This window comes from Phocoena sinus, chromosome 4, assembly GCF_008692025.1.
Source record: "Phocoena sinus isolate mPhoSin1 chromosome 4, mPhoSin1.pri, whole genome shotgun sequence".
NCBI classification, from domain to species: Eukaryota; Metazoa; Chordata; class Mammalia; order Artiodactyla; family Phocoenidae; genus Phocoena; species Phocoena sinus.
In genome coordinates, this window is record NC_045766.1 from 74065360 (window position 1) to 74082987 (window position 17628).

General features: G+C 46.5%; 1 protein-coding gene across 1 annotated transcript in view; it reads left to right on the top strand.

The window, feature by feature from the left end:
- Positions 1 to 17628, top strand: part of SLC12A8 (solute carrier family 12 member 8) — a 114152-nt gene that overhangs the window by 77193 nt on the left and 19331 nt on the right. The window contains 3 exon segments of the mRNA XM_032629409.1: positions 6681 to 6827; positions 13487 to 13683; positions 13685 to 14121. Of these exon segments, the coding sequence (XP_032485300.1) occupies positions 6681 to 6827; positions 13487 to 13683; positions 13685 to 14121 (781 nt within the window).

Genomic DNA, 17628 nt, shown 5'->3' on the forward strand with positions numbered 1-17628 from the left:
AGCTAGCTCTGCCCCTTCACAAGCCGGTTCTTCCTCGTGGATTCCCCCACGGAGGTCCCTTCAACCACCAGAGACTCTGATCTGGATGGAGGGAGGCCAGTGATCCCTGGGCGGGGTCTCCTCTCTCCGCTCCTTCCCCGGCTTTGCAGGGAAGCTAAGAACGGGTGTGTGGGAGCCTGGGCAGCCTGTGTCCGAGGAAGGCCACAACAGCAAGCTTGTAAGAGCGTCTCCACGGACAGCGCAGGGGAGACTTCGTGGAATGGATTCCACCACTAATAATAGACTCTTGAATGGGGTCAGGGAGGGGGTGGAGTTTGTCTGAAATGCCACCTGTCCCAGGCACTAAAACAACTAGGCAGGCAAGCCCTTCTGTGGCTGGGGACACCTGCCAAACCATGCCTGGCAAATGCACGTGGGAATGTCACTACGCGCATACCAGGTGAGAGGTGGACAGTTGGATTTTGGAGAGGACAAGAGACTGTTTCCCGGAACAGGCTGTTGTAAAACCTATGAAAGAAAGAAAAGATGGAGTTCTTGATTGTCAGTAGCAAGCAGGGGCCAGCGCAGCAAGTGAGGGAACAGAGACGGAACCAACCAGGGCAGCTCCACAGCAGCAGCGCCCTGGTGCACTGCCCACTGTGGTCCCCTACAAAGGGGACCATGTGGGATTTTCCCCCCAAAGCCATGAAACCCGGCTTTTCTCCCTTCTTGCCCTTCAGCATCCCTCCTTGGGACTGACCAGGCTGCAGTAGCAGGGACTATATTTGGGCAGTAAGTTGGGCCACAGACAATTGTACTCATGGCACCTGGAGGATGGGAGGGTACAGCACGAGAGGCTGGCAGGTACAGGTGTGGCCTCCTTACGTGGTCCCTTGACACAACCTGCCACCCCGATGTGGTTTTAATAAACTGCTCATCTCTCCCTCACATCTTAGCTGTGGCCTGGGTTCTGAGCTGGCCCACCTCTGAGCTCTCCTGGGCCCAAGGAAGCAAGGCCTCTTCCGTCTGGTCTGTGTGCCCCGAGGGCTGGGCACAGACCTCCAGCATCCACCCCTTGGCGTTCCTCCTTGTGAAGCTCCTCTGAGCACGTCCCTCTCTTTCTCGCGAGCTTTTTCTGCCAGAACACTTGTCTTCAGTGGCCGCTGGCTGCCCTGGATTCCTTTCCACTGACCTGCAGCGGGTCCGTTCATCTGTTTCTTTCTGGGTTTCCTGCAGCTTCTCTGATCTATTTCTAATTATTTGGCTTCCCAGCCCATGGTTTCTCTCAGAAGTTTCTTTTCACTTTATATCCCTACCCCAGAGGAACTTTTTCCTGGATGTTGGGTGTCAGTCTCACTAATGTTACACTTTCTGAAAAACCCCGAGTACGTCAAGGTGGCTCTGAGGTAATCCGTGTAAAGCACAATACCTGGTGCATAGTAGGTGCTTATTACATTTTGACTCCCTACACACTCCTTGTGGGGATACCCTTACAGATAGGACACATTTTGGGGTGGGGAGATTTTTTCCTATGAATCCACATGTTTAACTGAATAGGAAAAGCCCCAAAAGTGTCAATCCCAATGTTATTGGGTTATAGAAAAAGGAGTTGTATAAAGAGCAGGTATTAGTAGGGGTAAAATTAAATAGATTGAATAATTTTTTCAGACTAAACTTGTATGCAGCCCAAGAAAAAGTGTTTATTACACATCAAAAAGACCAAGTATTTTAGGAGCCCTGGGGCTTGCTAACTAGCGAAAAAAGAACAGACTAAGTAGGAACAGTATCCTCAAAGCATGTTTGTGAAACATGGGGTATCCTACGGGGAAAACTCTCATCACTCTTGGATTAGACAGTCACGGCTTCCCGCGTTCACAAGCTACGCCTGGGAAGTCGGGGTGAGGCAGGGCTCGTGGCCGGTGGGGTGAGCCCCACCCAGCCCCACCTGCCTGTCCTCTGCCCTCCATCGTGGACACGGCTCTGCCTCTCAGGAAGTGAAGCCAACTTTGTTTCCTTCTGGAAAGTGTCTATCAAGTGAGAGAGGAAACTTGCCTGAAAGTTGCGAAGTTGGTCAACTCATGGAATGAGGACAGTATTAGAAAACTCATGTCTCCAGAAAGAGGGAACTGCTGAGACATTGCCATAGTCATACATTTGGGATCGTAAAGGCGTCAGGAGGTACACCTCAGTAATGTCAAGGGGCCACAGGAATTAAGTAAGGCAGAGTGAGTACCTTGGAAATGACTTTATATTCAGTCCTTCAAGAGAAGAGATCAGCCAGTAGGTTGGTGGGCTCTCTCAATGACTGGAGCTCCAGTGGGAGCTGGGATCAAATACCAAGAGCAGAGAGCCAAATTAACGATTTTCATCAGTAGTTACAAAAAGAGAAATTAGGGTAGTTCACACCTCAGATAATGTTTGAGAAAGACAGCTTTTTGTGATGACTCACGCCGGTGGATGACAGAAAGGCACATTTTACTTTTTCCTAAAGAACTGTTGACACACATCTGCTCAAATAGATTCTTACTTCCACCTGCACTGGCACAGATAGCAAGTTTACAGCCCCATATAAATAGAGAAAATGATTACATTCTGCGCGGCTGGGAGCAAAGCTGTGGAGTTTACTGTTGCACCTGTAAAACCTTGCCCTATGCCAGTTATCTACACGGTCCTCAGGAAATGCTCCCTCCATGGGTGGATGGATGAGAGGAAGGAAGGGGCAGGACTCAGGTGGGAGAGAGAGAGAGAATGGAGTTGTTCTAATATATCCAACCACGAGGACCAACATTTCATTTATTTTTCAGAAAATTGACTGAATAACAGTTTTATATAAAAGAGTGGCAAGTGAGCAGGCCATTCGAAACACAGTTGACAAACTGGACATAAGTCCACAATTGACACCTGGACAGTTGTCCCTTTGGCCCTCAGCCCCAGGGCTCTGCAGGGATCCTGGGGAGCATTTGTGGGGAGGCTGGCCAGGATGGAGGTCACCATATCACAATTTCATGTTGCCAGAGACTTCCTCTGGTCAGTTCCATCACTGAAGGATGCCAGCCTGGGCAGTCTTCTTCCCACTCATGTCCACTGCAAATGGGCAGGCTATAAATGAAAAAGAATTATTTTTATATATTTATTTCTTTATTTTTATTATTATTATTATTTTGTCTGTGTCGGGTCTTAGTTGTGGCACGCAGGCTCCAGAGCACATGGGCTTATTAGTTGCAGCACGCAGAGTCTCTGGCTGTGGCATGCAGGCTCCAGAGTGTGTGGGCTCTGTAGTTGCAGCACGTGGGCTCTCTGGTTGTGGCGTGCAGGCTTAAGTTGCCCTGCGGCATGTGGGATCTTAGTTCCCCGACCGGGGGTTGAACTGGTGTCCCCTGCATCGCAAGACCAAGTCTTAACCACTGTGGACCACCAGGAAAGTCCCTGAAAAAGTTTTTTTTAAAAATTATTTATTTATTTTTGGCAGTGTTGGGTCTTTGTTGCTACGTGCGGGCTTTCTCTAGTTGTGGTGAGCTGGGACTACTCTTTGTTGCAGTGTGCAGGCTTCTTACTGCAGTGGCTTCTCTTGTTGTGGAGCACAGTCTCTAGGTGTGCGGGCTTCAGTCGTTGTGGCACACGGACTCAGTAGTTGTGGCTCACGGGCTCCAGAGCGCAGGCTCAGTAGTTGTGGTGCACAGGCTTAGTTGCTCCACAGCATGTGGGATCTTCCCGGGCCAGGGATCCAACCTGTGTCCCCTGCATGGTCAAGCGGATTCTTAACCACTGTACCACCAGGGAAGTCCCAAGAATTTTTTTTTTTAACTCAAGTGTATATAACCTTTTGGTTAAGAAGCAGTAAAATTTCTGCAAGGAAATACCATGCCTGCCTGTGCTGGAGAATTCTCTGAGGGGAGGATGCAATGAAGACAGTGTACCATGCCCAGTGGCTTTCACCCTCACTGCACATTAGAATCACTGGAGGCCTTTTGAGAAATCAACCATGTCTGTGTCCCATATACTAATTAAAGCAGAACTTCTGGGGTGACTCGTGTATAGCCAGAGTGGAGAACTACTGGGTCAGATTTTCCAAAAAACGCTTTTGATAAAATTTCATCACAGAGTCCATTAAAAGAAAAAAAGTCAACAGACAGAAACAAAGGTTACAGATGAATGATTGTATCTCAGGATGGATCAGGGATTGATACTGGGACCAGTTTATCTGACAATTTTATAAGACATCCAGGGCACGAGTCACAGTGAAGCCGTGAAGCTTTATGACTTCAGCGGGCACTTGCTGAACCCTGTGTGCCAGACTTAGGTGTGGCAGGGAGGGGCCAGGATGCATGAGACTCAGGAGTTTATGGCCCGCTGGCAAGATGGGCCGTGAGCGTAATTAACTGCACCACAGGGTAGGAAATACATGCCATGGGAGCATACAAATGAAGTGAGGGAAACGTTAGATGACGTTAACTTCTGGTAGTAAAGTGGTAAGAAGGGTGTGAGTGAGATAGTTGTAAGATACCCATGACATTGAAGAAAAGAGGAGAGATTCATTGGGGATCAAGATGAGGCCATGCATTTAGGGAGAAGTCATCCACACTGAATTAAGGAAAATGTAGGCTCTATAGTGGACCTTAGTCTTGTCCATCAAACTTCTGTCCTCCCTGACCATTTGGGGGTTATCCCCCCTGTGTGAGGGCTTGAAGGGAGTGAGCCCCATTTAATATTATAGGAGTCCAAATGACCAGACTCTCACTTGCCTGTCCCTTTGTGGCCCTGGTAGGGCATGTGACTGAGGCTGGGCCCATCAGATGCTCCAAATGTGATGAATGAGGCAAAGATAAAGGTATGGTGAGGATTCATCTTTAGGGCAGCAGGTGCTGGTCGCAGCTTGGTCAGACTGCTCCTGTTCAGGAGTCTGAATGTGCCTCCAGCCTTGGGTCTCGCCTTTACCCGAGCCTGATCTTTCAGTCTCCTGACGACCGATCCTATGACCCTTCTAGTAGCCTACAAATATATTCTTAAAAAAATATTTCCATGGACTTCTCTGATGGTCCAGGGGTAAAGAATCCGCCTTCCAACACAGGGGACGTGGGTTCGATCCCTGGTCGGGGAACTAAGATCCCACATGCCGCAGGACAACTAAGCCCGCGTGCCACAACTACTGAGCTCACGCTCCGCAAACTACAGAGCCCACGCACCCTGGAGCCCACGTGCCACAACTAGAGAGAGAAAACCTGCATGCCACAACTAGAGAGAAGCCTGCGTGCTGCCACGACAGATCCCGTGTGCCACAACTGAGGCCCGACTCAGCCAAAAAAAATAATAATAAAGTTTAAAAAATTTTTGTTAAAAAAAATATTTACGGTCAAGAATCCTGGCTGATGCAGGTTTCTGGTGATAATTTATGGGCCAGGAAAGAGGTCTAGCCAGTGTTCCATATAGCTTGATGCCACTGACCCAGTGCATTTGCTAAAGCAAGGAAGTAAAAACTGGGGTGAGGAGAGTCTTCGTGGAGAAGGGCATAAGTAACAAAACTGAAAATGAAATCTAACCCAACTGTAATAGTTGGACAATTAAGCACTTAGAGTACACAGTTCGGGGCGTTTGCCTAAAGTAAAGTAGAAAGGAGAAGGTACCTCAAATACTCAAGAAAAGAGAGAGACTTCCCTGTGGGTGCAGATGAGGTCCAGCTCAGGAGGGAGAGAGAGATTCGTGACAGACAGTGTGGGACACAGCTGCATGGCCAGCAGCAGTGATCTGTGCAAGGTGACACCAAGCAGAACAGCTCTGCCCTCTCTTATTCTATCTGTTGTTGGTGCTTTCTGGGCCATGTGGGTCCTGGATCTCATTCTTTTGCTCAGCATTTATGTTTCTGTGTTGGCACCAAGTGGACCAGGATGAACCAGACGGGAGCCCTGCAGAAATGAAGCCAGTGGAAGCGATGGTGTGCCCCAACCTCATGCTGAGGTGCAGCGGAGCCCAGAGGAGCACCAGGCACACCTGGTGACGGGCTGGGGGTGGCCTCATGGAGGAGCGGAGATTTGTCCTGAGTCTTGAAGCACAATTGGGAGTTTAAGAGACCGACAATGAGTAGATTAGGGGTGTGGACAGAGGGTTCCAGCAGGCAGAGAAATCATGCTGATAGACTCTGTGCAGGGTGTGGGGCTGGAAGAGTCACAGACCAGGAAGAGCCAGGTGTGTCAGGGGGATGGAGAGCCATTGGTGTTTTTATGGCAGGGGCGTTATGATCAGATGTGCATTTAGGTCACACTGGCAGAGGCTTGGGGACAGAGCTTAGCCACTTAGCGTTGGTGGTGGTGGTGGTTCTCAAAGGATAGTCCCCAGACCATCTGCATCAGCATCACCTAGACACTTGATAGAAATCCAGATGTGGGGCCCTACCCCAGACCTACTGAATCAGAAACTCTGAGGTAAGGTCCAGAAATCCGTGTTTCAACAAGCACTCCGGATGAATCTGACACACACTTAGTTTGAGAACCTCTGTGTGTAGTCTGTACAAGAAGTGATGGTGGGTCAAACTCAAATGGTAGCAGTGCCAAGGAAGTGGGGTGGGGCTGGCGTATTGGAAATATATCCAGGATGTTGAATCTAGAGGATTTATGGTCAGATGGGGTATGGGTGGGTGGGTGCCAGGGGAGAGAAAGGTACGTAAGCCAGGTTTTGACACTGGATAATGAAACTGCTTCCTCATATAGGTGTCCCTGGTGGGCTTCGTGTTCCTTTTGGGCTTATACATCTCGTCCCTGGCCTCCTGTATGGGAGGCCTCTACGGAGCACCCCGGATCCTGCAGTGCATTGCCCAGGAGAAAGTGATTCCTGCGCTGGCCTGTCTGGGGCAAGGGGTGAGTGACCTTTTCTTTGAGAAATGTACATTTTGCCACTAACCTGATCGTTGGCCAATAAATTGCTTAAGTCTTTCTGATAAGAGCCGCTGGTCCGCTTCTGGTGGGGAGAAACAAGAATGCACCCCTGTCCTCTGGCTGCTTTAGTCTGGGGCCAATGGACAAAGTGTCTGTCAATGTCGCAACCACCTAGGGCCCTTTAGCGCTGGGTTAGCTAAACCGTCACCGTAGCACTGTGGACCCTGCACAGCAGGGAGAGGGAGTGCCACAACCTTTAATAAAAATAAATTCTGGGGCTTCCCTGGTGGCGCAGTGGTTGAGAGTTCGCCTGCCGATGCAGGGGATGCGGGTTCGTGCCCCGGTCCAGGAAGATCCCACATGCCGCGGAGCGGCTGGGCCCGTGAGCCATGGCCGCTGAGCCTGTGCATCCGGAGCCTGTGCTCCGCAACGGGAGAGGCCACAGCAGTGAGAGGCCCGTGTACTGCAAAAAATAATAAAAATAAATAAATAAATAAATTCTGGATCCTCCAAGTTTAGCCTAGAGGGAAGAATCTCTTCGTGAGGAGGGGAGCTGGCCCTTGCAGTTCTAACTGTATCCCGGAGGTTCACCTTCCCTTTGGGGTTGCTTTAGGATGATTCCTCACACCTCTGGTCTCTGGGCTCTCTGTTAGTCATCACGGCCCAAACCCTAATACAACTTGGTTGAGTCATGGAACCATCAAATGAGACATTCCTAAAACCGAAGGGGTGACAGGAGAAAGAAACAGAACCCCACTTTCCAAACATGTGTTTTGCAAGCTGTAGTTGATTTCTATGTGGTTGGAACACCACAGGGGTCCTCCCCACCCCCTTCCCATGCCCATCCCTCCTCTTGTTTGGGGCCACATAGTTACAAGTCACCTTTAATTCCTCCCTTTACCTTCCTCCACTTCTTATCCACCAGTCAGCGTGGGTGGGTAGGACAAATGACTGTCATCTTTAGTACCTTCCATGTGGTCTATGCCCTTTATTCTATTTTTATTTCATTTATTTTTTATTAGATAATATGTGTACAGGGTTCAAAACTAAAAATGATATAAAAGGCACCCTGAGAATTTTTGCTCCTGTCATGAGTCTTCCTACTCTTTCTTCATCTGCGCCCATGCCTTACCAGTAGATGGTTTTATTAGTTTTTTAGGAATCCTTCTCTCTTCTATTTTTACAAAGATTGGTTCTACCCTCTTGCACTGTTGGTGGGAATGTAAATTGATACAGCCACTATGGAGAACAGTATGGAGGCTCCTTAAAGAACAAAAAATAGAACTATATACGACCCAGCAATCCCACTACTGGGCATATTCCCTGAGAAAACCATAATTCAAAAAGAGTCATGTACCAAACTGTTAATTGCAGCTCTATTTACAATAGCCAGGACATGGAAGCAACCTAAGTGTCCATCAACAGATGAATGGATAAAGAAGATATGGCACATATATACAATGGAATATTACTCAGCCATAAAGAGAAATAAAATTGAGTTATTCGTAGTGAGGTGGATGGACCTAGAGTCTTGTCATATAGAGTGAAGGAAGTCAGAAAGAGGAAAACAAATACTGTATGCTAACACATATATACGGCATCTAAAAAAAAAATGGTCTGAAGAACCTAGGGGCAGGACATGAATAAAGACGCATTCGTAGAGAATGGACTTGAGGACACGGGGAGGGGGAAGGGTAAGCCGGAATGAAGTGAGAGAGTGGCATGGACATATATACACTACCAAATGTAAAATGTAACTAGTGGGAAGCAACCGCATAGCACAGGGAGATCAGCTAGGTGCTTTGTGACCACCTAGAGGGGTGGGATAGGGAGGGTGGGAGGGAGATGCAAGAGGGAGGAGATATGAGGATATGTGTATATGTATAGCTGATTCACTTTGTTATACAGCAGAAACTAACACACCACTGTAAAGCAATTATACTCCAATAAAGATGTTTTAAAGAAAAGATTGTGTTCTGTATACATTGTTCTGTACCTTGCTTTTCTTCATATAATATAGCTTGGAAATTGATCTTTTCACATAAATATAGAGAGAACTTTCTCATTCTTTTTCCATCATGTGTATATGCTGTAGTTTATTAACCAGTTCCCTATAGATAGTATGGCTTCCAGTAAACAGTGCTACAGAGGATACTCGTGTGTGTGTGTGTGTGTGTGTGTGTGTGTGTGTGTGTGTGTGTACAATTTTGTACATGTGCAAATAGATATAGGATAAATTTTCATAAGTGGGCTTGCTGATCAAAAGGTAAGTGCATTTTTAGCATTAATAGATATTTTGCCAAAACACCTTCCATGGAATTTGTATCATTTTGTACTTCTACCAGTGATGTATGAGAGTTCCTGTTTCCCAATAGCCATCATGACTGTTAGACTCAGGACAAAAGACCCTGCTTTATAGGACTCTGTTCTGGTCTCTAAGAAATTCATGAGGTCAAGGGGACCTGCCCTTCTAGATCCCATACCCACCTTCTAGACCATGGTCCAGGTATCCTACACCCTGGAATTTCCTTCCCAGATGTCCCCCAGCCTAAATGCAGGGTCTGCCAGGGCGTCTTCCCTGAACCTGTCCATTTTAGGGCTAGGGTGTGGGCTGAGAATCCACATGTGGGTGTGAGCCCGCCCTGCAGTGTGGTCTAGGAAGACAAGAGTTGCCGGTGGGCAGTGAGCTGGATCCTGCAGTGAGGAGCTCCGGGGAGTGCAAGAACTCTAAACTTGAACCTGGCCTTCCCCATCGTCCTGAAGTTATATTTGCCGAGGAAGGAAGACAGAACGTACTTGATTTAACGGTTATGAGCTGGGTTTATAATTGTGCGTACCTGGACACAGGGCGTGTGGCTCGCCATTTGCGCTCGTGCCTGACACCACAGTGTCAGATGAGCCTGTCTACAGCTCAGTGTCAGGTATGAATTTTTGCCAGTTGTGCGGTGAGACATGGCGTCTTAAGATACTTGTGATCTGCATTACCCTTATTAGGAAAGGTGTTGAACACCGTTTCCCCTAAGAGTCGTTTGCATTTTTTTTTTCTGTGATTGTTCACCTTTTTCTTCTAAATTGTCAGATGCTGTTCTTTGTTACATGTATTACAAATATTTTCTCTAGTTGTCACAGGCCTTTTGGAGGAATATTTTTTGTCAAAGCTTCTTTACATATGATTAAATTTTACTAGTACATTTTTTCTTTTAATGGGGGAGAGAGGAAACTTTAAAAAATTTTTGAGGTGTATTCAGCATACAGAAAAGGGCATAAAATCAATATGAACAGCTTAAACAATGACTATGAAGTGAACATCGTGTAACCTCCACCCAAGAACACTGCCAGCCCCTGATGCCACCCTCCACATACCCTCTCTGGTCGGAGCCCTGTCCCTCTCACTGTGGAAGCTACTATCCATATCCCTGTGATGATTTCCTTGCTTTCTCTGTGGTTTTACTCAGGAAACTTTTTCTGAAAGGGGCCAAATAGTAAATATTTTAGGCTTTGCAGGCCCTATGGTCTCTGTCACAACTGCTCAACTCTGCTGTTGTAGCTCGAAAGTTGCCACAGACAGTACCTAATGGGGTAAGGGTGGCTGTCTTCCAGTAAAACTTTATTTGTGGACACTGAAATTAGAATTTCATGTAATTTTCAGGTGTCACAAAATATTACTCTTCTTTGATTTTTTTCCTAACTCTTTACAAATGTAAAACTATCTTTAGCTCGTGGGCATACATAAACAGATGGTGTCCAGATCTGGCCCAGGAGCCATGGTTTGCCAACTCTGGATTACATCCTAGTTCAGTGTTGCCTGTTTTTTAAACTTTATATAAATGTGGCATGCTTCTTTCATGCATCATTATGTGTATGTGATTTATCCGTGTTTTTGCTTGTAGCAGCGTCTTGTTTATTATCATCTCTATATAGCATTTCCTCATTTGCTGCAGTTTATTTACTCATCTTGCTGTCATGATATGTCCCAGTTTGGGACTGTTACAGACAGTGCAGCAAACATTTTGTAGTAGACTTGTTCACGTGTGGCGTTCTTGCAGACCCTGCACCCATTAGTGGAATTGCTCAATTGTAAGGTGTGTATATCTTCACTTACTAGATAACACCAAACTCTTTTTCCAAAGTAGTTGTGTTAATTTATACTCCTATCAGCAGTGAGTGAGTGTTCCCATTCCTCTGTGTTCTTGCCAATACTTGAGATTATTAGATGTTTTCATTTTTGCCAATCTGGTGGGTGTTTAATGGTATCTCACTATAGTTTGTTTTTATTTTTGTTTTTTGAGATACACGGGCCTCTCACTGTTGTGGCCTCTCCCGTTGCGGAGCACAGGCTCTGGACGCGCAGGCTCAGCGGCCATGGCTCACGGGCCCAGCTGCTCCGCGGCATGTGGGATCCTCCCGGACCGGGGCACGAACCCGTGTCCCCTGCATCGGCAGGCGGACTCTCAACCACTGCGCCACCAGGGAAGCCCTCATATGTTTAATAGACATTCTTTTGCACATTTGTTTTATCTTTTTTTTTTTTTTTTTTTTTTTTTTTTTTTTTTTTTTTGCGGTACGTGGGCCTCTCACTGTTGTGGCCTCTCCCGTTGCGGAGCACAAGCTCTAGACGTGCAGGCTCAGTGGCCATGGCTTACGGGCCTAGCCGCTCCACAGCATGTGGGATCTTCCCGGACCAGGGCATGAACCCGTGTACCCTGCATCGGCAGGCGAACTCTCAACCACTGCGCCACCAGGGAAGCCCTGCACATTTGTTTTAGTGGGTTGTCTGTCTTCTAATTATTTTGTAGGGATTCTTTGTATATTCTGCATTACCCTTTGTCAGTTACACGTGTCACAAATATCTTTTCCCGTTCTGTGACTTGACTTTTCTTAATGTGTCTTTTGGTAACAGAAGTTCATGTGTGACTATTTTATCACTTTCCAACCCACGCTTGTCAAAGTCCTTTCCTGGACCACTTGCATTTCCTACAGTTTACCTAAGACCTCCTTCCGCTTACCTAGGACCCTCCCTTTAAGTTTTTGTTAGTTCGTGAGGATTTATTTTATCCTTGGTAGTTTTATTGTTAGAGTATGCTAAATAGCTGTAGCAAATATACCCCCAAAATGTAATTTTCAAAAACAATAAAATGTATTTTTACTCCTTTTTCTAAAAAAAATTCTACTCTGAGGTTCTAGGGAAGGTGTTTCAAGTCAACAGGGCCTCTGATCCTCAGAGACTCAGGCCATGATGACTTCACTGTCTTCATCTGGTGACTTTGAAGATTGCACTCTGTTCCAACCCTCAGTAAGGGGAACGCGCTGGAGGAGCATACCTGGGAGGTTCACAGGTCAGATCTGAAAGTGGCTGACGTGCCTGCCCCTTCCATCACAGAGTGCTGGTATAAAGGATATGGGAGCAGTGGTTAGATCCTGTGTCTATCCTGAGAGTAAGACTGACAATATTTACTGGAGGAGAATGAGTGAGTGAGAAGAGGCATCAAGAATTTTGCTTGACTGAGCAACTAGAAGGATGGAGTGGCCATTTTCTGAGGTGGAGAAGCTGCAGGGGAGTAGATTTGAGAGGCAGGACATTGGAGGATCAGCAGTTTGGTTTTGGAAATATTAGGTTTGAGATCCTATTAGACATCAACCGGAAATGTTGAGCAGATAGTTGAATATTTAAGTCTGGATTTCAGGGGAACATTTCAGGCTGGAGATTCAAATTTGGGAGCTGAGAGCATTAAGTGAGTATTTGAAGCCATGAGGCTGATCGAAATCCTAGAGAGGGAACATAGACAGAGAAGAGAAGGGAACATAGACTGAGGATGGAGCTGGGGATTGCTCTAAATGCAGATTTCAGAGATGTGGAGAGGCCAGCGACAGAGACTAAGGAGCAGTCGATGACAAGGAGACGAACCAAGAGAAGCAAGGAGACCAGGGAGTGAGCAGCTGGGTCAAATGTAATCCTTAGGCCAACGAAGATAAGGACTGAGAAGCGACTATTGCTTCTGGCCCAAGAACTGTGTCAGTGACTGTAAGGAATAGCTTCTGTGGAGTGGCAGGTTATATGGAATTAATGCATCTTCTCCACTCCTGTCCTCCTAACAGTCACCATACTCCCCCTCCATTAATAACAGATGTGCACAAATGTGTGTGTATGAGAACATGCACGTGCATGTTACTATTGGAATTCCCCCACCTCAGCCACCAACGATGCTGCTGTGTCTTCCAGGGTCTGCCACTCCCGTTAAGGTCATTTTCTCCATCAAAGCATGGGAAGAATCAATTTTGCACTTCTTTGATTTCCAAGGCTGGTGTTAAACCCAGTGAAAGACAAAAGGAGAAATATTTGTGAAATCCATGTTCTATAGGATTGTCCCATATTAATGGTTACTAATACAGTTAATGCCTGTTGGATGTGTTGGGTGCCCACTGTGTGCCAGGGCCGCGTCAAGCATTTTACGTGCATTAGCTCTGATCTCACAGTAATCCCATGGGTCGGATGTCATTATCCCAAGTTTGTAGATGAACAGTTAGGAACACACCAAGAGTCACATGGGAGAAGTGGCTGAGTCATTATGAGTTGTTTCTATCAAATACTGTGATTTTCTTCTGAAATTTCACGGTCTTGCATGTTATTTTTGTTTCTGCAGAAAGGGCCAAGTAAAACACCCGTAGCTGCCATCTGCCTGACCAGCTTGGTGACCATGGCCTTTGTCCTTGTGGGTCAGGTAAACGTCCTGGCCCCCATCATCACCATCAACTTCATGCTGACATACATCGCAGTGGACTACTCTTACTTCTCCCTGTCCATGGGCGCCTGCAGCCTCCCACAGGTGCCTGAGTCGGTGCCTGGGAGCTCTCCACTGCTCTGAGCACCTGCTCCTGGAGAAGACTCCCAGCTGTGGCTCTGAGGGCGTTGCCTGGAACCTCTCTGAGGGCACTCTGCTAGAATTCACCAAGGACATGGACCAACTCCTCCAGCTAACCAGGAAGCTTGCGAGTAGCCAGCCCGGAGGAGGAGAGAGCCACGGGATCCCAGAGAATCAGAAGGGGAAGACCAAGAAGGCCACCAAGCAAACCCTCCAAGAGAGCTTCCTCTTAGACCCCAGGTCTCCTGCTTCCTTCCCTCCTGAAGGCTGTGACGGGTGGCCTACTGCCTCCTGGGAGGGGCAGGGGCCCCATGGGAGCATGCCGAGTTCCAGAAGTGAAGGGGCTCAGCCTGGGGGAGCCTGTGGAGAACAACTCATCCCTGAGCCCAGTAATCAGCCCAGGCCAAGCAGAGAAGGTGGGTGCTTTGGAATCACATGGGGCCTCCTAATTTGGGTGACTACTCAGTTATCACAACCCTCTTTCAAGTCCTTAGTTCATTTTATAGCTGGGTTTAAAATCCTTGTGAATTTTGTTTGGTATTTACTTTTAAAAGTTATGGTCCGATATCAATTGACTTTGTAATTCTACTCTGGTATAGATAGTTAATTTTAAACAGAAATTTCTGTCTACTCCTGTATGTTAAGAGCTGGGAGCCATGGCTAATAATCAAATATTAATTTCATTTTACTCAAAAATCAGCCAACATGAATGAAACCAGTTTCTCCTTTCAAGGGAAGTGGAGATGTGTTTTGACAAACTGCCTGGCAAGGACTCAGTGTGTTTTGTCTCTGGAAGGTGAATCTCCCAAACCAGGCAGGAGGGAATGGAGAGATCTGTAGGCACAGAGACACAGGGAGAGACTCTCAAAGGGAGGCTTCCGGGGCATGAGAAATTCCGAGAGAAAGAGAGAACTCAGAATTTTTTAGTCTTCCATATTCTAGGTGCTTTACATATATTATTGCATGTAATACAATAGATATTAGCATTTTCTATTTTACCAGTGAAGACCCTAAGTCCCAGTGAGGTCACAGAGATGAAACCGATACTATGCTCAGAGCTGATACCTTGCACAGCTGGACATCACACCCAGGTCTCCCTATATTTGAAGCCCATTAACCTGCTTCCTGAGATCTGTACAGACAAGTGTGGGCAGAGAGGAGGAGGCAGGTGACATAGAAGGAGATGTCCAAAAATAAATGCTTTACGTTCTTCCGTACACCTGCTTCTCCTTCTTTACCTCCAAATTGGTGGGTGGTTTTTAATGGTAGGAGCATTATTAAAAATTTAAAAACTGTGTTATTTTTGTCAAAGTAATGAGTACAGTTTAATAAGCCAAGTGGAGTGAAAAGTCACATAATCAGAGATAGTAGTTCCCACTCTTCCATACCATCCCTCTGACTCTTCTGCCTCCCCTAGTCCCGCTCCCAGAAAATCCCGCTTTCAACCAAAAAGTTGCTTCTTCTGTTAACCTTCATGTTCGTAGATAATATATTTGTATTGCTACTTCTTGATATGTCAGTTTCACCTCTTGATTTCCTATTATGATAAATGAAGACTAGCTCATTTATGCCACTCTTAATTTCTCATCCAATGTCCCCAGTATAATTACATCACAGTTTTTTAATTAATCTAATAGCTAGTATTCATATTATCATGATTAAGTAAATATTGCTTAACTCTGAGCCATATATTACGCTATGATTACATTTCCTTTTTTGTCCAACTTTTTCTGTTTCCTGGGGTTAATAATAGCCTTGGGTTTTTTTGTTTTTTGTTTTTTTCAGTATGTGGGCCTCTCACTGTTGTGGCCTCTCCCGTTGCGGAGCACAGGCTCCGGACGCGCAGGCTCAGCGGCCATGGCTCATGGGCCCAGCCGCTCCACGGCATGTGGGATCTTCCCAGACCGGGGCACGAACCCGTGTCCCCTGCATCGGCAGGCGGACTCTCAACCACTGCGCCACCAGGGAAGCCCAGCCTTGGTTTTTTATTTGGTTGGTTTTGTGTCATCATTTTTTTCCAGATGTTCTGGCGGGTATGGCAAACGCCTCTCAATGTTATTTTCCAAATGCTCAAATTCTTCAGAAATTTATCATATCCATTTGTTTTTTTCCCCCCTCTGTCCTATGGCTCTTATTCTGATCCACTCTAGTCTGTCAGTGCTTTCAGTCTGCTACAAAGCTGTTGTCTTGGAATTCCTCTATCACACTTCTCTGTCAGATTCAGGGGACAAGATCTGTTGGGCGTGATATCATGGTAGACTTCTGTCTTTTTTTTCCCCTACTCAGCCTTGAATGACCTCCCTGTGTTTGAAGAATTTCCAGTGTTATGAGTCTTGGTGGGAGGCACAGCAAGCCTTTCACTCTTAAAACTGAAAATGTCAGATACTCAGTTTTCCCGCCCCTCCTGCAGAGTTCAGGCACGGGACCAAGGCTCGGCTAATTAGATGAAGCCTCCATATACTGGGAACTGGGAACCTGAAGAAATGGGGACTTTGAGGAACTCTCTGGAAGCATGATAGTGGCTGCAGGATGACTACATTCCTGGCTCCACCATCAGAGCTTTTCAGGGTCAGAAGTGTCTAGACCTTGGTGCATGACACTGTGGTGTCCCCACTAGACTGCCCAGACATATCATTTTGAGTGTTGTCCCTGGCTATATAGCTCTGAACTTGATTCGCTAGCCTTTCCAGGTATTCTCAGAGGCTGGGAAATGTCGTTTTAGCTGGCTTTGTTGCTGCTTCACATGAAATCCTGTGGGGTTCTTTCTTTCCCTAAGGAGGAAGGGGAGATTGGGTAACAACAATGAGTCTATGCCACAGCTCTCCTGTTCTTAATTTCCAAGAGCTCTTGGTTGTGACCTGATTTGTCTTTATCTTTTTTAAAAAAATGTTGAACATCATCTCATTCTTGTTTTATAGGTATAACGCTTATCTTATTTTTTTGGTAATATTACTTATTCTCCCTTTAAAGTCTTCTTCTGCCCTGTGTCCTTTAGATTCTTTTCTCTTTGGCTTGGTCTCACTCTCTCTTTTATATTGGCTTAACTAAAATGTCTGTTGATCTTTTGATTTCTTTTCCTATTTAGAAGTAAGTAGTGAAAAGCTGTTTGGAAGACCTGCATCCTGGGCAGAGCTTACTGGTTGGGGCACCTCACTGTAGAATGATCAAGAAGCTGGCTTTTTCATGGGAGGATCCCCAAGTGTGATTAGCTAGAGGTTTCCTCCAGAGAAAAGTCCTTGAATCTCTTGCCTGGGGGTCCCCCAGTTGGCTGTTTGTGTTCAGGGAGCCGGGTGACATAAGGAAGTTGGTGGCCTCCCACTCTTTAGGATAGAGACCTCATTGAATTCCCCAGTTTCTAGCTCCATTCCCCCCACTCTTTGCTATGTCTGGTGTCCCAAGTTCAGGCCCTCTCTGGTTTGATTTCTTCAGAGGAACCCTCACATACCTTGGGGAGGGGGTCAGGCAAAGAGGGAGTTATTTCCTAGCTACATGGCCAGAGGAAAGGAACTTGATGTCCAACTGGTTCATATACAGTCTTGCAACAAGTCCCCTGCACCGTATCACTTCCCAAGGGTGGGTACTTCTTGGTCCTGAACTTTGTGAGGTCTGCTGGGGTGCACTGGGCTGCTCATTGCTGGCACCCTCTCTATGGGCCCTAGAGTTGGTCCTGCTCGGCTCTGCTGTCTGTTACCATTCCTCCGTCTCTGCTCCACCTTCCAAGACTTGTTTTTATCTTTCCTCTCTCATTCTCCTTGTGTTTGTAGGTTTATGCCTATTTAATGCCTTTTCTGTTTTCTCAGTGGGTTATCAGGAGAGATGTGTGGTCAGTTTGCAACATTTAATCATTGAAGTTGCCCTATCTTAGAAATGTCCCAAGCTCTTGTAAACCCCTCTGTCTCCTCCATCCTTGCTGCCTTCACCTT